The following is a 15577-nucleotide window of genomic DNA, read 5'->3' on the forward strand; positions in this document are numbered from 1 at the left end:
TATCACTGAAGAAACAAAATAAAAGTGAATAAAATAAAAAAAAAAAATAAAAAACTAAAAATATTTGAATCAGTTGACAGTATTTGTATGTATATAATATAAAATGCCAAATAACAGCGCCATCATTTAATAGGGTTGGTAAAAAAGAAGTAAAAGTAGTCCGCGGACGCAATCGCAGATGATCATCATGAAGTAGCGAGTGAGTGAAAGAGCAGAACAGCAGCGCAAATTTTCGGCTGCTCGTCAGACAACCAAAAGGGAGGTTATCACCAGAGGTACAGAGTAAGGAGTACAGAGACACCACTCACTGGTAAAAGAAGGGAGAGACAGAGACAGAGGAGGGAGAGATTGTCAGAGTGAATGAGGAAGAAGAAAAAGAGAGTTGCGATTTGCGATTTGCGAGAGACAGTGAGAGAGAGAGCTCTTTGAGTTTTATGTTTTCTCCCCCTCGCCTCGCAGTGATTGATCCTCGTGAACACTGAACAGGTGCAGTGCGATTGGACGCTGAATAGTTGGCGCAAGTTGGCGTTGTAGTACTAAAGTACTTTATTGTGCTTGATCTTGATGCTCGCTCTCAACCTCTCAAGTTATATATTATATTTACATCAAATACGACAAATACGTGTGGAATTTATGTGTCTGAGATAAATATATTTAAATTCTCAGCAATGTGTCCGTGGTGGTTTACTAATTCACAGCTGAAGTAGTCGTACAGTGGACCGAGCAAGTGATCCCGCTTGTGTTTTTCGAAACCCAGTTATAATTACCATCAAAAAAATTTAACTGTACTGGGTTGTTATCAGGCAGTGAAAATTATTGATAATAATATTGTAACTATTACTAGATAAACACAAATAAGTTATTTGCCGGACGGCATGAATGTTTACAACGCCTCGTCAGCGGCCACCACCGTCGTCACGTCTTCGTCAGCGGCGGCAGTCGGAGCAGTTGAGGGTACCGATGACTGGGTTGAATTTTGTGACAGACACGCCCGCGCAGCGGCTTCTGATTTCGCTAAGGCGTTTTGCACATACGTCAGCCTGAATTTGCCAGAAAGTGCCCGGACCACCCTCTCGCATCGTGATTTTTTGCGTAAATTCGTCGAGACCTTCTGCGAGCACTTTGAACACGAGTACCTCAGACGTAGCGCCAGGTCTGTCCTCAATTATTATTATCCATTTATTATTTTTTAACTCAGTTGTTTTGGTAAAAATATTCCTCAGATCATTACTCTACTACTCTATTATTATTATCATTGTTATTGTATGTATTTTTTTTTGCTTACTCTGGATGATGAGAGCGCTTTTTTTAAGCTTATGACGTCAATCAGCTCCAATGCTTACAATAACAAAATTCCTTTCGTTTTTATTATTACTACTTATTCATCTACTTGCTTATACGGAAAAAAAAAACATATTTTAAGTAGTAATGATGTTTTTCAGATCTCCATCATTCCACGACACACGACACGTGATACCCAACTCCACTAGTCAAAACAATCGAGCACCCGTACGAGCATCATCAAATGAAGAATTCAGTGATTATTCAGACCGCGATGGCGAGGTTGTGTCACCAAAACCTGTACATAAACCATTTTTTCGACGTCTCTCCTTCAAGGGGTTCAAAAAAGGCCGGGGGTTTTTTCATAAACAGCAGAGTGATGAAGTTGAACTGTCTCACAGTGAGAGCAGAAAAGATAAACACACGAAGTCGAAGCTGTCAAAAATAGTTGTCGAGTGCAGAAAAGAGGGTGTCGTCAATACGTTGATGGGGGAGAATTCAGACGGGACACAAAAATGGGAAAAATCACGCTTGGCACTTATAAAGGCCATTGGCGGTTATATGCTGGAGTTTTATTCACCGCCGAAAGCTGTAAAACCACGTGGTGGGGTGTTTTGTTCGGCGATAACAGAAGCACGGGAAACAACGGCTTTGGAAATGCCAGACCATGAAAATACATTTGTATTGAAAACCCAAAATGCTGAGTTTGTTATCGAAGCACACGATTCTGCGGACATGAGATCGTGGTTAGCTACAATTAAATACTGCATGCGTTCAGCATTTTTAAATTCGACGACGAATGACTCAGCGGGTGACGGCCTGGGTCATGGCTCTGCCTCAGGGCAAGACGGTGATCGTGTAAGAGCTAATTCCGCAAGTAAAACCTCAAGAGCGGGATACGATCATGGCAATGATCTGGCTCATCCACCAGAATTACCTCCTAGACTTCGAACCCGTAGCAATAGTAATCTTGAGCTGTGCTCGTCTCAGCAAGAAATTGAACAAAGTATGTACAGTTTATTCAACAAAAAATAAAATAACATTTTTTAATTATTTGTTACTTTAAAAATTATATTTCTAGTGAGTGGTAATGAAGGGGAACCAGACTTGGCTGTTAGTTTAAGAGAATACCCATGGTTTCATGGTACATTACCACGATCAGACGCAGCACAACTTGTCCTGCATAATGCAGCAAATGGTCATGGTGTTTTCCTAGTACGACAAAGTGAGACGAGAAAAGGAGAATTTGTATTAACATTTAATTTTCAAGGAAGAGCTAAGGTTTTTTATCTTTTTTTTTTCTTAGTTATATTTAAATTACTTTGTATAGAGCAATGAGGTTTACTTGGCAAAGTCAATCTTGAAATAATGACAATAAATTTATTTACACAGCACTTAAGAATGACACTAAATGATCAGGGTCACTGTCGCGTCCAACATCTGTGTTTTCCCGCGATACTTGACATGCTGGATCATTTTCGTCAGAATGCAATACCCCTGGAGTCAGGCGGAACTGCGGACGTCATGCTGACAGAATTTGTAGTTGCTAATCACGCATTACGTCCATTATCATCACATCCAGTAATTAATGCAAATGCACAGCAACAAAACTCAGCTCAGGAGAGGAGACCTCTGGCTGTACCGGAATCAAGAGAAGTAAGAGTCAGCAGCGGAAGTCTCACACCTCTTGAGTGAGCGCGAGCGGCCGACTCCCACAGTCTCAAGTCTGATCAACAGACAGTGAGTAGATAATACGCTAAAAGCGATGCCCCATATTTGATTGGTGGATTTAACACAATAATTGACATTATAAAATGTTAAATGCTTCCTGTCAATCCAGTCAACTGGTGAATGCCACACGAAATTGACAGTTTAAACCGACCAGTTTAAATTCATCCCCATTTTATTCCTTATATCTGCAGTATAAAGAAAAAGAAAGTATTATATTTGTCATTTAATATATGACTGACTTATTTGACCGTGGGTGAGGGGCTCGCTTTCACACACTATAAAAAAACTCATATAATAATAATATCGCATATAAATTTAATTTTTAATTTATGATTAGTAGACTAGAGTGATATTTATGTAAATATTTTATTTTACCGTCTGTTTGATTTAATATTTATTGATTGATAAATGATTCAAGGTCCAGACATATGGCGGATCCATAAGGACGAGAGTTGAGTCTTTGGAAAGACTCGAGCAGCAGCAGCAGCAGCAGCACAATGTTAATAATAGTGTGGATCAGCAAGCTTCGACCTCAGCATCCTCAAGCAATAGAGCTGTGCAAAACGCCTACAGTTTTCTCTGACGTTGGATTCGCAGCACTTTGCCCTCAGGGTACCGTTTGGTCAGTCCGCCAGAATAAATATTATTACTATTCGAAAAAAAAACCTTTTGCATTAATAGCTTAAAAAATAGAATATCTTAAATCAATTCACTCGGTCGGGTCCAATGACTGAGTTTTTAAAATTTTAAAGTCTATATTCTCAAGCTATATTTTGTGGATATGGATTTATCGATATGAATATAAATGTTGGTGTAATTTAAAAATTTGTGAATTTATTAAGGTAAAAACTTGAAGCTCAATAACACTTCGCTGTATACGATTGAAGTTAAAAGTCGCGGTAAATGGTTTTTTATTTGAATACTTTTCCTGTAAGACTGCCGCTTCCCAAATCGAATGCGCGTACGACTTTTTTTCGACTGCATTAAAGCCTCAGCTCAATATTTAAACTGTTGAATACATAATCTTTGAAAGGATATTTTGAAAAAGCCAAAAGAATAATGAAATTTTAAAATAATCATGTTACTTGATGATGCTTGGAATTACAGAAATTATATATATATTTATATTTATATTTTCATCATTGAATGTGGTGACGAAAAGGGATGGAGATTAAATCCAGAATAATAGTTTTACGAATCATTTAAATTGTACATACTATAGTTTTTTTTTTAATTTTGCGGCAGCTTTTTATGTGAACGAAATATTTATTGCCCGCTTGGTTTTTAATCAATCAATTATACAAATCATATACATTATTGAACGACTTGCTCCGAATTAAGACTGCCTCCTGCTTATTAATCAATTTATATTAATGTGTATAGATCATATATATTTTCAATATGTTATTTTTTATTTTTATTATTATATTTTAAATATTTTTTTATGTTTTAATGTAATTAAACTTTTTTTTGTTTGTTTAAGGGCATACTCAGACAGTGCTCACCAGTTTTCAAAAATTTTCAATGACTCCTCTGTTACAATCTTATTAAAATTTTAAACTTTCAATAGAAAACGTTGAGTAGAAAAATAATACTAAGCACTTACCCAGTAATGACTTAATTACAATCTATTTTAATGTTTGTAAAAAAGAATTTCTGTCTGAGAATGACCTTGAATTATTATAAATAATTGTACTATAATTGAAAAGCCATAGCCAATTAATTTAAATTTATAGTTATTTGCTACGAAAAATAATAAAACCAAGAGACTGGTAATGTCACAATAATTTGTTGAAAGTCCTGAAAAATAACTAATACTCTTAATATTTTAAACCGTAAATAAACTTTTTTTTCATTGCTGCAAAAGTCATTTTTTATAATTTAAATTTAAATAAAAATTCTCAGTGAACAGACGAATGGGCCAATTAAATTTTTAAGTACTTAATAAATATATATACATACATATATATTTTTTTAAATTAAAATTTGAGTCACAGATACGTCATTAATTATGTCTTTTTTAATTTAAAAAAATAATAATTATTTTTCTTCATTCTGTGTAAAAATGTCTCAAGTTTTTTAGTTTTCGTTGTATAAATTGTTATGTTTATTTTCTACCTGATATATTTTTTGAAAAAGTTAATTTTTTTTTTAATTATTTAGTATATCATGGCCTAGATATATAAATGTATATTCATGTGTTATATAGTGGAATATATGAAAAAAAAAATAATAAATAAAGTCTCGTAATTTTTTAAGCTTAAAGCTCATACATATAAATAATAAAAATAATAAACAAGATTGACTGAAATATGTATATTTGTATGTGTCGATAAATATTACGAAGAAAAAAAAAATATATTTTGATCCAGACTTAATAAAATAGCGTAATTTAAAAAAAATAATAAAAATGGATAAATGATTATTTTTATTTATATATATTACTTAAATTAATATAATGTCTATTGAAGGTAACAAAATAAAAAGAAGAATTATAAACTCTAATCTTTACAGAAAAAAATATTTTGTTATTATTGTTTGCTAAAGTAATACGTACTCTGTGACGAATTAATTGTAGCAAGAACATATCACCTTACTCATCGTAAATAACTTATCTTTTGATAGTTCTTGTTATGCCTAAGAGTAACTTAAATAATTATTAAACATTAACGTACAATTGTCATTTACTAGTTAAATTACACGGAGGATCAATCGATATTAATCATTTGTGACGATATAAAGTGCAAACTAATTAAAAAAATAAAAAAGTGACGAATTATTTAAAGGAGAGAATGGCCAGTGGGCCCGAGCTTGATATTGTCATAGTCGCTGAGTTGTAACAAATGATTCCATCGTTATGTGTTCTGTAATGCTGAAGCGAGATATAATTAATTTAAATAAATATCCAATTAATGTACAGTATCTTCTAGTCTGAATACATTAAGATCTTGATAAATAATTTGTCTTGTTTTTATTTTATTGTTCCCGATAAAACCAAACAAACTCTTGATACTTTATACGCTCATTCATCAGCATCAAAAACGGGCGACAGCTGCAAAATATATGTAGATAAATATTTTAAATAAAAAGTACTTAATGGTAATAAATAATTTACATAGTACTCGATGTAACTCAAGTGACCGTCATCAGTTTTAATCATGAATTGAAATACCAGTAGCCCTCTGTTATCAGTTTTTATTGATACTTTATTTGCGCAACTGAGGGCTTTCATCGCTGGCTTTAATGACGAGTATTGATAGCAGAAAGTGGCTTCTGCTTTGCATTGAAAATTTTCAATGGAGTCAGTGTCATGGGGAATTTCAATGTGACATTCTCCTGCAATACCGCTGGTGCTTATTCTAAAATACGGAGCATCTGGAGAAAGTAACAGCTGGAAAAAAAATTTTAAATTATTTAATTTCATTTTCGTTTATTTTACAAATTGTTTATTACCGCCACTACGTCGGTTGTGGGGTCCAATTCACTCCAGATGTCACGTAGTATTTCAGTGTTCAAAATGACTTTATTGAGAACGTTGCTCGGCTCTATATTAAAGTCTATAAGATCATCTGGCTCAAGAGTCTTCAACGAACAGTCTGTTAGAATGCCATCTTCTTCAATTAACACAGACACCGGGTGACCCACATCCTGGAGTTGTAATAAATAATTATATTTAAATATAATAGTAATTATAAAATAACTATTTACTTTGTACATGAGCTGGAGCATAACAGAGACTCCTTGAGCTGAAATGCTGCTCCAAAACATCCCAAGACACTCAACTAAAACAGTGAGATTTATTTTAAATATCACGTCTTCAGTAAGATTGTAGTCCTGGAATATTATCTTCGGAATGTAAGCAATTCCTTGGAGACATTTGCTGTCTTCGACGGTTACTTTTACACCGTTTTCGGAGCAGCAACACGTCGCCCACTGTAAAGTTTGTTATTAATTTAATTAATTAGTTATTTGATAATTACTTATCATATATATATATATATATATATATATATATATATATATATATATATATATATATATATATATATATATATATATATATATATATATATCACCTCTTTAAAATTAATTGATCGCAATAATTGCACTAGTGTCTTGAGGTTGCCCAATTTAGCAACGAATTTATAATCATCTAGTGTTGACATCATTTTATTGTCTTTCTAAAACTTGGTACAGTAATAAATTTTTGAATTGTTCCCGGGTTATCTGTTTTTCAATTATTTTATTTGACTCAAGACTTGCCAACCAAGCAGCCAGCACGTGTTTGCATGTTCGATCAGACTGATCTCTTAGTACTTGGTACCTATAAGTCAATAAATAAATATACTGAGAAGTATATTCAATCAGAAGAAAAAAAAAATAAATAACAATAAATAAGCACTTGAATGCTGCACATTGACAGTAATTTATGTTAGGAAATAGAATGTAAGCTTCACCAGAGAATCCTTGTACTTCAATCAACCATCTGCCAGCATCTATTTCTTTCCAAACACCGTGAGCATTTGAATCAACGGCTACTATTTTACTTATTTTACTTGATTCATATAAATTAAGTGCTCTGTCAAATACATCGCCAAATGCTGAATAAAGACTCAGGAGTGATGAATCTGTAACTGATAATAATTATTATTAGTTATTAATTATTATATTAGTTATTAATTATTATTAACCAATCAAGTATTTTTTTCTATTTAAATTTACCGCCAATATAAATTATCAGTGAAAAAAATTATTTATTTACATTTTTGCTCTCTTTTAAAATCTTCGGATAATTTTTCTAGCACGTGGTTAGGAATTCCTTTTTGTTTGACATTTAAATTATTTAATGTTTGATTGCATGTTGACGGTCCAGGTACTGAGTTCATTGGTTCATTTTATAAATATGTCAATTATATAATAACTAGGAATTTTACTAATGAATTAATATATATAGAGTTATTTTGCACCACGTGTGTAAACAAAACAATAACATGAAACCCAACCTCTTTTTACTGATATTGTTATTATTATGTAACTGTCAGTGCCCACGAAATTCAAACTGGCAGCTCGACGCTATAAGTTTTGAGAGGCTTCAAATTGAATATATCTTACCGCATATCCGAAACAGCTTTAGATAATTAACAGTAAATCTCCGGACAAAATGTTACGTTATCTTTGCATATAAGCTATGAGGAAGTGTATAAAAAAACGATCATAGATAATATTTAATAGCGTAGATAATTGAATAGATAAATAAAGTGAGTTCGGATATGCGGTACTTTACTGTATGAATCAATTATATCACTACTACAGTGTCTTATTATTAATTATTGTCTCATATATGATGCACAAAAAAGTGTATTAAGAATATATAATATCATTAATTATAAATTTCTATTATGAATGTTCGATTATTGAGTCATAGGTGCATTGAAATGAAAAATTTTCCACTCAAAAATATTTTTTTTTAATAATTTTTATTAGTAAAAAGATGAAGAGGGGGAGTATATATATATATATATATATATATATATATATATATATATATATATATATATATATATATATATATATATATATATATATATATATATATATATATATACCCCCCTCTTTACTACTATAATAATGTTTTTATATTTTTTTTTTTTTTTTTTTTTTTTTCAAATTTGATTGAGTATGTTTATCTTTATTTCTTGCAAATAATTAATTATTCCTATCCGTAATTTAAAAAGCAATTACAATTACAATTAAATTCATAGTTTGATTATAATTATAGTATTAGTAAAGTAAAATTAGTACGTTAAAACAATTCAGGCGCAGTAAGGTTGTAGCAAATTTGAATATCAGTTCCACGGAGTTGGTACCATATCGCACGTGAATCTAGAGTAATGGTATATCTTTTTGGGATGGGCTCCCGCTAAAAACATAAATAATTTCGATTAATAATTAATGTCGTTTATTATAATTACGAAGTTTCGTTAAGTTTAGATATTACGAGTTGGAGTAAATTTCGAGGTGGAGGCGATTTCGAGTTGAAAGACATTTTCAATAAATACTTTTTACTTAATTTCAAAAATTGATTTCGATTTGCAATCATCTAGAGATGAATCGATAGTTTGAAATTATTTTACCATGCATGCGCATTGAAATATTTGCGCTTAATCACAGGATATTTCGCACTTTTCAGTAGTCGTTTTTGTTCCAAATTTATGGCTCTACTGTATAACCGAACAGCATTGATTCATATTTGGTTGATTATATTAATATATATTTGTATATAGGTTTATACAATGTCACGCTCTATCGAAATGTTTTAAAAGTCGTAAATGAAAATAGTTAAGGTAACCTTGTTTAGAAAATCTCATAGAATCCAGTAGATTCTCATAAATTCCTATAGAGATTTTATAAGAATGAATGAGTTCTATGAGAAGTGCTATAGTTAAGTATAGGGCCTTATGCATACAGCTATAAGAACCTATCGGATTTTGTAAGCAGGGAATAGACCTAATACCCACTTAGGGAACTAGTACTTGATCACTCCATGTATTTGTGTATATATATTTAGTAAAAGTAAGTGAATATAGATATACAATTATATGAGTGATCGGGTACTAGTTCCCTGATTGGGTACTGGGCCTTACAATTTATATTCGAATACGGTTTATTAGTGCGGTAATACTATACAGTGATTTACTGTTAGTTGATGATGCAAAATGATTTAAATAAATATGTACCTATCTGGGAATAGGTTAGTGTTCGTTTGTTTTAGCCTACCAAGGTTGTTCTGTTTAGTCAATTAGTTAATAGCCTGTCGTCTGGGGCCTCTCTTGTTAAGTGTCATATGTCACTGCTTCGATAATAATACTCGATCTCCCTTATCACCTACAAGACAGACGACCAAGCCCTAAGCTAAGTAATTGGTCTGTATGCTCTATCTAGGTACTATAGTTCACTTAATTATTAGTGAACATACATTACTTGTATATTTAGCAACAAGGGTGTTCACACAATCTGACTTTTCTAGGATAAGTTTTCACTGATGAATAACCATTTTTAAGAAAGACACGCAGTGTCAGCAATGCTTCATGCTAGGAATGAGCTATCAGGTTTCTCTGATTTTTTGTTTATTTTAAACATCAACTAATTATTCTAGTCAAAATTTAAGCCGGGGTAAGAAAAGTAAAAACCAATTTTCTTGATGATTCGTTAGGTTTATTGAACTTAGCAAAGCATTATCAATTAATTAATAGCCCATGGTCTAGTGGTGAAATCATTTATAATCTACGAAATGTGTCATACCGCAAATTGATACTAATCGGTTCTTGTCCCCAGCAACTCATGGAGTCTAGACAACTAATTGAGCTAATAATTGATTGTGTGGATACTAGACGGTACAAAAGCCTAATGTCCAGAAGAGGGTGGTTTTAATTCTTACCGGACACTGTAACTTACCTGACGTACTGAAGCGAAATAAAGTTTGCGGAAACTTATTACGACTCTTCAAAAAGTTATATTATAGTAATTATCAGCGAAAAATGGGGTGCAGCAACTCAGCGCCTCTTGATCGTAAGACATTTACGAAGCTAATGAGGCACAAGAATATTACCGAAATACTTAGAAAGGAGTATCAGCAAGCCAGGTGCGAAGGGAGAAACTTGGATAGCAGTTTTAAAGCATGCCAAAAAAAAGAAAATAAATCAAAAAACAGAGAAGAAAACATGCTGTGCTATGACCACAACAGAGTAATTCTACCCATCGAAGACAACGCAGGAGATTACATCAACGCAAATTATGTCGACGGCTGGAAGCAGAAGGGGAAATTCATATGCACCCAGGGCCCTTTGAAGAATACTGCTGCTGACTTCTGGAGGCTCATCATGATGCATAGGACACGGATCATCGTCATGCTGAGTAAAAATAGTGACAAAGAGTGTTACGAGTATTGGGACATTTGTGAAGGAGGTGTAAAAAGTGTTAAAAACTTTAAAATTGAAACAGTGAAAGTAATGGCTTACCCGAATTACAATGTAACGATCCTCAATGTAAGTGATGGGGGTAAAGAACCCCTTGAAGTGATACATTTTGCTTGTATAGATTGGTCAGACTTTTGCAGTGTCGATGGTGTGATTGACTTTTTCAACTTTTTATTTGATGTAAAACTCACCTACAGAGGAGTTAAAAAAGAGTTGTTAGATAAAACTTCTTCGATTTGTGTACCGCCTATAGTTGTCCATTGCAGCTCTGGTCTTAGTGCAACTGCAGTATTTTGTGCAATGGATATTTCTATGTCAGAATACCTTGCAACCGGCACAATTTCATTGCAACAAACTGCAATTAATATTTGTAAACAGAGATATAATAGTTTTTTTTCTGTAAATGATTATATATTTTATAATCTCCTAATGTTTCGTTGTGTTACATTACTTTCTGTAGAAAAATATAATGTACGAAAACCCATTGTAAATTAGTTTTAAAAGTGTAAATTTTTATATGTAATTAAAATTGAATTTTTTACTTACATTTATAGTGTCTACTTATTTTACCTCTTATCCTTATCCTCTTACCCTCTAAAGTTTTCAACTCTGAAACTCAGAATTAAATCAAGATCCGTCTAACAATATATAAAACCTGCATAGATATCGTATCTCAAATCCCAAGGGCGGAATGCATCGCCGTGATCTTTTATGGGGCTTTTAATTTCGATTGTTTTCATGACTGCAATTGTATCGCCTGTGAAACAGTGTGGCACTTAGTATGATATCCTTACTCTCTTACCCTATTACACTTACACCCTCTATAGTTTTAAATTCTGAAACTCAGAATAAAATCTATCCCTGTCTAAAAATAAATCAAACTTGCATAAATATCATATCTCAAATCCCAAGGGCGGAATGCATCGCCGTGATCTTTTATGGGGCTTTTAATTTCGATTGTTTTCATGACTGTAATTGTATCGCCGGTGAAAGAGTGTCCCTGTTTAGAAAATCTTATAGAATCCAATAGCTTCTTATAAATTCCCATAGACATTTTATAAGAATAAATAAGTTCTACGAGAAGTGTTATAGTTAAGTATAGGGCCTTATATCTTGGCTATAAGAATCTATCGGATTTTTTAAGCAGGGGTGGCACTTAGTATGATATCCTTACTCTCTTACCCTATTACACTTACACCCTTTATAGTTTTCAATTCTGAAACTCAGAATAAAATCTATCCCTGTCTAAAAATAAATCAAACTTGCATAAATATCGTATCTCAAATCCCAAGGACGGAACGCACCACCGTTATCTTTTATGGGGCTTTTAATTTCAATCGTTTTCATTACTGTAATTGAATTGCCGGCGAAAGAGTGTGGCATTTAGTATGATAAGAATCTCCATTTTATGATATAAAACACTTGACATAATTGGTTTGTACCAATTTGTAACCTGAATGATGTAATAGACAAGCTTTCATAAAAATATTAAGTTTATGTGTCTACGTACCTATGCAATGATAGGGGAGAACAGACATGGTTGTCACAGCCGTCATAACAGACAACTTAACATACGAAATACGAACATCTGCCGGCAACCGGAAAGAATCACGGAGGCATTAATTCCCTTTCAACGCCGATTTATCAACGCCAATCAATATTCGTATGTTCTCACTAAATTTGAAACAGTGAAAATCACTGAAAAACAGTGTATATGCACTATTTTACAGCTATAAGTATGCCACCCGGTATACTTGTAACTGTAAAACAGTGAATAGTCACTGATTCAGATTTAGAGAGTTGTATTATATACAGCAGTAATTCAAAAAGCATTAGGGTGTCATATAAATTCAGTAAAAAAAATAATCAGAAAACCAATTAGCTTAATTATAAAATCAGAGTTAATTAAAAACTTAGTCAAAGTTTGTTAACTAAACAAACAAATGGTATCATGCCTAATTTCAGTGTCACCATCTTTCCATGACGTATATCAAGTAACATATGTTACTAATTACGAGATATTCGCTTCCATAGATCACCAGTAAGTGATAGCACATAACTTAATTGAATGCTAGCTGCTAATGGGACTTACAGACGATAAAGGTGGGAGTATAAAAGGCGATCCTCATATGACTAGGTTTTATTTCGTTGCCTAATAGCTTAGGGAGCACACGGTGGTGGTGAAAAAGTTACTATATTACTATCGAAAAATTATTAATCAGTAAATTAGTACATTATACATCATGGGCTGCAGTAACTCGAAGTCTCTCAATCGGGCGGAGTTCATAAAATTAATGAGAAGAAAGAACACTACGGAGATCCTGAGAAAGGAGTATTATCAAATAAGACGCGAAGAAAGTAACTTTTATGGCGGTTTCGACGCATGCCGAAGAAAAGAAAATAAATCAAAAAATAGAGAAGAAAGCATGCTGTGCTATGAGCACAGCAGAGTAATTTTACCCATCGAAGATAACGCAGGAGATTACATCAACGCAAATTATGTCGACGGTTGGAAGCAGAAGAGGAAATTCATATGCACCCAGGGCCCTTTGAAGAATACTGCTGCTGACTTCTGGAGGCTCATCATGATGCACAGGACACGGATCATCGTCATGCTGTGTGAAGCCAGTGAAAGTGATGATAAAGTATGTTACAGATATTGGAACAGTGATAAAGAAGTGAAAAGAATTGGTAAATTCAAAATTCAAACGGTTGACATTATGAGTGCTCCACATTATACGGTGACGGTTCTGAGTGTTAGCGATGGTACGACTTCTAGTGATGGTACTGAGTTATTTCATGAAGTCATTCACTTTGCCTATCAAAAGTGGTCAAACGTGGCCACTTTCCAAGGTTCTATTGAATTTACTGACTTCATTTTAGCAATAAGAAGAGTGCACAAAGCCTTTAAAAAAGACTTGTTAGAAAATAACTATTCTAGTTATAAGCCTCCCATAGTTGTGCATTGCAACTGTGGTCTTTGTAGAACTGCAGTGTTTTGTGCTATGGATATTTCCATATCAGAGTATCTTTCTAACGGCACAATTTCGTTGTCACAAACTGTAATTAATATTCGTAAACAGAGATTTAATTGTTTTTGTTGTGTAAATGATTATTTGTTTTATAATGTCTTAATGTTTACTTACATTACAGTAGTTTCAGTAAAGAAATATCATAAACAACAATCGCTGTAAATGTTTTTTACATTGTTCTTAATCACTAATACTTTGTTTAGAACTGCACTGAATTTATAATATATATATTTTTATATGTCTTTGACTGGTGTGTTTTCATTCAATCCTCCTCAAGATATGTTTCTAGCAGACATAAATATTTATCAACTTCAAGTATTAGAGACGCAACTTCATACTCAAACTGGATGACTAATTGATGATTAAGATGAATCACATCTTCGTGGGCCTAAGTAAGTACAAGGATGTGCATGTATGCTCACATAGTAATAACGCATGTACGAACATAAAAAAGCTGAACTTGAGTTCAGTAGGAGAGACTGCAGTTGTGCAATTTCACTCGTACTGAGCAGGATTACTATCGCAATGATGAGTCATCATTAGGGGAAAACTAACCTTTCTCACGATGATTTAAACCCAGCTCACATTCCCTAGTGGTGGGTGAACAGTCCGACACTTGGAGAATTTTTTCTGTTATCACCGCTGTGATAACCAACCCGTTACTCTTGGTGTCCGTGTTTACTGTGAGATAACTATACTCGGTCTCCCCTCACTTCGGCTAGACATCTTGATACCACTGTATCGTCAGGTTATTTGAACACTATTATGCCTAGAAGTTATGTAAACACTATGTTTTCTCGACTCATAAAAATGCCTAAACTAGTGTTTACTGCCTGGCAGCTAGGTACTATTACGCAGTAGGGGCATATTCCACAAGTCTCATGTTTACATCATTATATTCTTACTTCTATTCTGAGAGGCTAACCTCTATTTTCCTAAAAATAAGGTAATTTTGTCTAGAAAATCATAGACTTAGATACTAAACGTCACCGCCATTCCTGATTAAAAACTCTAATTAAAATTAAATCAAATTGTAGCGCTTATGAGGCACCTTATACTCCAATCAGACTTAATTGGGATTTTGAACCGTACAGGGATTATTTAACTTGACGTACTTTCATAAACATTTCTAATTAATATTTATAATTAGCTGGTGTGATTCCGAAGCCTTATGAATAATTAAACAAAGAGTGGTTATACCTATCCAATTTACTCTTTAATTTAGTGATATAAGTAATCACTTATGATTAATTATAATGGGATAATTTGTTCAAAATTTTAATTAAAAATTTAAAAAGCTTTAGAATCGACATTTAATTTATTTATCATATTACAATAGCTACTGTTCTTTTATGATGATATACATTACTTGAAGTTTTGTATCATGAATTTTATTAATTGATTAAATAGCACGAATTGATAATTACACATTAGTCACAATACTGATTAATAGTTAACTTATATACATTAAGACAATGTATGAATAAATTATATCACTACTACAGTAAGACCTCGTTTATCCGGACATCACTTATCTAAAGCAATTACATTTCATAC

General features: G+C 32.9%; 5 protein-coding genes across 7 annotated transcripts; 3 read left to right on the top strand and 2 right to left on the bottom strand.

Moving 5' to 3' along the window:
- The first annotated feature begins 193 nt into the window (after positions 1-193).
- On the top strand, positions 194-5330 carry LOC103578857 (SH2B adapter protein 1). Of its 2 annotated transcripts, none has more exons than XM_008560082.3 (5): positions 194-1153; positions 1443-2287; positions 2363-2562; positions 2674-2937; positions 3431-5330. In XM_008560082.3, the coding sequence occupies exons 1-5, from the start codon at positions 876-878 to the stop codon at positions 3593-3595; spliced, it is 1752 nt and encodes a 583-aa protein (XP_008558304.1). In that variant the 5' UTR covers positions 194-875; the 3' UTR covers positions 3596-5330. The 2 variants fall into 2 exon arrangements, with proteins under 2 accessions (XP_008558304.1, XP_008558315.1); XM_008560093.2 differs by having other exon boundaries at positions 2674-3021; positions 3431-3522.
- An 87-nt stretch (positions 5331-5417) lies between these two features.
- LOC103578842 (cell cycle checkpoint protein RAD1) lies at positions 5418-7181 on the bottom strand. The gene is made up of 5 exons (XM_008560056.3): positions 7089-7181; positions 6721-6945; positions 6466-6660; positions 6128-6403; positions 5418-6064 (listed from the first exon to the last, which is right to left on the bottom strand). Exons 1-5 carry the CDS (start codon positions 7179-7181, stop codon positions 6035-6037), a joined length of 819 nt encoding a protein of 272 aa, XP_008558278.1. The 3' UTR covers positions 5418-6034.
- Position 7182: 1 nt separating this feature from the next.
- Positions 7183-8118, bottom strand: LOC103578850 (zinc finger SWIM domain-containing protein 7). 2 transcript variants are annotated; one of them, XM_014445111.2, is made up of 3 exons: positions 7775-8118; positions 7415-7640; positions 7183-7336 (listed from the first exon to the last, which is right to left on the bottom strand). In XM_014445111.2, the coding sequence occupies exons 1-3, from the start codon at positions 7896-7898 to the stop codon at positions 7183-7185; spliced, it is 504 nt and encodes a 167-aa protein (XP_014300597.1). In that variant the 5' UTR covers positions 7899-8118. The 2 variants fall into 2 exon arrangements, with proteins under 2 accessions (XP_014300597.1, XP_014300596.1); XM_014445110.2 differs by having other exon boundaries at positions 7415-7646.
- Positions 8119-8674: 556 nt separating this feature from the next.
- LOC103578827 (receptor-type tyrosine-protein phosphatase S) lies at positions 8675-12063 on the top strand. Its single transcript, NM_001414880.1, has one exon. The coding sequence runs from the start codon at positions 10551-10553 to the stop codon at positions 11481-11483; it is 933 nt and encodes a 310-aa protein (NP_001401809.1). The 5' UTR covers positions 8675-10550; the 3' UTR covers positions 11484-12063.
- Positions 12062-15520, top strand: LOC103578837 (tyrosine-protein phosphatase non-receptor type 9). The gene has a single exon (NM_001414984.1). The coding sequence runs from the start codon at positions 13232-13234 to the stop codon at positions 14180-14182; it is 951 nt and encodes a 316-aa protein (NP_001401913.1). The 5' UTR covers positions 12062-13231; the 3' UTR covers positions 14183-15520.
- The last annotated feature ends 57 nt before the right edge of the window (positions 15521-15577 follow it).

Source organism: Microplitis demolitor, chromosome 1 (genome assembly GCF_026212275.2).
Source record: "Microplitis demolitor isolate Queensland-Clemson2020A chromosome 1, iyMicDemo2.1a, whole genome shotgun sequence".
NCBI lineage: Eukaryota > Metazoa > Arthropoda > Insecta > Hymenoptera > Braconidae > Microplitis > Microplitis demolitor.